The following is a 3,379-nucleotide window of genomic DNA, read 5'->3' as shown; positions in this document are numbered from 1 at the left end:
TACCTTAAATTATTTGGAGTGGATTAATATCAAATTGGGTCTTATATTTATATTTATACTTTTCTTTAATTTGTAAATGCTTTATAAATAAAAATAACTTAAGAGGTGTGTACTAAGACGGAATAAAATAAATAATTAGTATCACTCTAATTAATTATAATTTTCCCATATAAAAATCTATACACATGTATAAGGAAAAAACAGGTTGTTAAAAAAAAAGTTGGTAGGGAAAGAAAAACGTGATATGATTGAATAAAGGATATGTTGACGTGCCTTGTTCCTTCTGTTCTAAGCTATCTCATCCCATCCCATTCCCTTCCCTGCTCTATTGTAATCATATTTGCATGGTTAGGGTGACAGACTGTTATTGTTTCCTCATCATCTATACCCTCTGGTGGGACTCTCTCTCTCTCTTTCACTTTCTCTCTCTATCTCTCTATCTCTCTCCACAAACAAACGCGTATATTCGCTGGTTTCTTCTTTTTCAAACGCCACCTTTTCAACTCAACAAAACACCACCACCTCTTTTGAGTTTGCATCCAACCATTTCTTCAAAATCACAACACAACTAATTCATCCTCCTTCTTCTTCCATTCCTTCCACCTCTCTATTTCTTTTCTTTTAAGAATCAAACAAGGTATGTATTCATTAATATTACTCTTCAATCTTCATATTTTTTCATTCTTGCATGCATTCTCTTTAATTTAAGACATGCCATGGCTTCTTTTCAACGGATTATTCTCTCACATCCTCACATCATACCTATAAAGGGTCTCTCTAGTTATAACATTACTTTTTATTCTCTTCTCTTGTTATAATTATGACTTTTTGATCTGAATCAATTTGTGATCTATCATGATATATGAATCTATCATGTTATTATGTTATTTTACAAATCATGTATGGATCTCCTAGTCATGAAATTCAATCATGGATTATGTCCGGTTTGTTTTAACAGATTTACCAAATATTAGCTATGTTTTAAGGTTATTGTCTATGTGGTGTGGTATATTGATGTTTTTGAAAACCTTAAACATGTCAAATAAATTTTTTGTTTCAGATATCTGCTCAACCTTACTAACTTCTGCTCATTCTTCTTATCTATTGCAGGGTTTTTTGAAATTGTTGTTTAATCCTTGATCAGTGATGACAGAGGAAATTAGTGATAATCAAGTGGAGTCTGAGATGATTGAGCCAGAAGATGTTGATGAGAAAGCAAATCCTAATGAAGATTCAATCATCGCACGCGGAGAGGAAATTGATGTTAATCAAGCAGAGACTGAGATGATTGAGCCAGAAGATGTTGATGAGAAAGAAAATCCTAATGAGGGTTTAATCATCACAAAAGGTCCGCCTAAGATTCTTTCGCGTTATCGTTGTGAGCGTAGGACTTCCTGCCATGATTTATGCAAATATGGTATCCGGCATGCCACCGAAGAAAAACCATGGAAAACAGCAAAGAAAATGAGGGAAAGAAAAGCCAATGTAACTTCATTGGAAGGGACTGATAGTTCAGGAAGAAGTTCAAAACTCGGAGATCATAATTATCGTGTTGACATCAAGGAAGTAATAACAAATAATAAAACAGCCATTTCCGAGAAAAATTCAACACCTTACGAAGAAATAGACGTTTCCATGGAGCATAATAACAGCGACATTGTACGAGAAAGTTCTGAGGTATCTTCTCTTCATGTGAAGGAATGTTCCAAAAGTCAAAGAAAATGGGAGTTAGTCAAAAACAAATGTGCTTTTGGTTCAAGCAGCAGAAAAGAAACTACAATCAGAAGCAACCAGAAAACAACATCTTCCAATGGAGGCAAGGATAAATCATCAGCATCAAGCTTTCTCTTGTCTCCAAAACAAAATGTCAAGAAATCTTCAAGCTCAAGTGAGACTGCCAAAAACTTGAAAAAAGTGTCTTCTGGGAAAAATCATGAGAATGGTAAAGAAGCCAAACCTGAATTAGCCAACAATGACAATTTACCAGAGAAAATTTTGCATGCCATTGAACCAACCTCAGAAAATCTATCTAAGGAACCTACTCGGGCTTGTAATGCAACTAAGCCAACTTCTCCTTCACCTTCACCGTCAAAGGACAAAAGCTTAAAGAGGACCGGTAAGAAAACCGGTAAGTCTGCGGTGTCTGCATCTTCAAGGAAAGGCCTTAGACATGTTGGACATGGAACACTCACTCATCAATCCTCCGGGAACAAATTCAAAACAAACATACAGCTTAAAACACACATTGTTTCACGATCACCATCAGCGTTATCATCTGTTTCTTCATCTAACACTTCCCTCAGAAAACAAAATGGTACTACTTCTAAGCCCAGCAAAACAGGACATGTTAATCAGGGTGAACATTTGAAGGTAGGGTACAAAATGAGGCCAAAAATGACCACAATAGTTGGGGTAGCAAATAAAGCTATTCCATCAAGGAAGCTAACTTTTAGCAGAGGAAAGGTGATTGAAATTCAGCCTCAAAGCAACAATATTCCAAGGAGACTCAAATTCAAGCCGGTGCGCTTTCTCGGCGATGACGCCAGAAGAGATGCAAATGGCACAAGAAAAAGGATCATTACCAATAAGGAAGCTGACGGTGCTGAGTTAAATGCTGCAAGTATCAAAACTGAGAATATTGATCTTAAACACCAAACAATGGAAAGAGGTAAAAACAGAAGTTTTGCGAGAAAGGCTGGTGGTGTAGATAGAACCAAGGTATCTGGTTCAAAATCAGGATCTGAGAAAGTTGTTTTGAGGCATCAAGACGTAGAAGGGAGAAAACAAAATACAGGTTTGTATAATAATGTCATTGAAGAAACTGCAACCAAACTTGCTGGACTAAGGAAGAGCAAGGTCAGGGCTCTAGTTGGTGCATTTGAAACTGTGATATCTCTTGATTCTCCTAGAGAGTCCGCAACTGCAGAAGTGAGTACAGTTTGTTGAGTGTTACTGAGTACTAGTGTCAACCCTATATATCTGGGTTATTGTATATATTGATAATTGTTGATTGAACAAAAAGGAAGAACTATGTGAAAGTGACTTTGGTCCTAAAACTGCATCTGTTTGTGGCTTGGATTGTTAATGTTGTTTCTTGTGTTTTTAACTTTTTCTGTGTTCTTGAGCATTGGTGAATGAGAGGATTATTTCAATTGGAATGTAGTAGTCTTTACAGATATAGAGTTTTTCCTTTAATAATCTGTTTATAAGGTAACTCCTATGATATCACAGTTTTGAATCAACAAGCATCTAACTGACAGTAACTAATATTGTCAAGTTAAAAAAAGTACTGCAGGATTGTTATTTCACAAGTGCCATAATTTTGTGCGCTTACAAGTGTATGAATTATGCACTATGTATACAAAATCCCGCAAAAAGC

At 35.9% G+C, this 3,379-nt stretch overlaps 1 protein-coding gene across 4 annotated transcripts; it reads left to right on the top strand.

The window, feature by feature from the left end:
* Positions 1 to 225: 225 nt before the first annotated feature.
* On the top strand, positions 226 to 3,176 carry LOC127073750 (uncharacterized). 4 transcript variants are annotated; one of them, XM_051014962.1, is made up of 3 exons: positions 226 to 637; positions 1,111 to 1,229; positions 1,329 to 3,176. In XM_051014962.1, exons 2-3 carry the CDS (start codon positions 1,147 to 1,149, stop codon positions 2,944 to 2,946), a joined length of 1,701 nt encoding a protein of 566 aa, XP_050870919.1. In that variant the 5' UTR covers positions 226 to 637; positions 1,111 to 1,146; the 3' UTR covers positions 2,947 to 3,176. The 4 variants fall into 4 exon arrangements, with proteins under 4 accessions (XP_050870919.1, XP_050870917.1, XP_050870918.1 ...); XM_051014963.1 differs by lacking the exon at positions 226 to 637 and adding an exon at positions 662 to 771; XM_051014960.1 differs by having other exon boundaries at positions 1,111 to 3,176.
* Positions 3,177 to 3,379: the final 203 nt, after the last annotated feature.

This window comes from Lathyrus oleraceus, chromosome 4 (assembly GCF_024323335.1).
Source record: "Lathyrus oleraceus cultivar Zhongwan6 chromosome 4, CAAS_Psat_ZW6_1.0, whole genome shotgun sequence".
Taxonomy (NCBI): domain Eukaryota; kingdom Viridiplantae; phylum Streptophyta; class Magnoliopsida; order Fabales; family Fabaceae; genus Lathyrus; species Lathyrus oleraceus.
The sequence above is the reverse complement of the archived record's forward strand: the minus strand, read 5'-3'. Positions and strand labels throughout refer to the sequence as shown.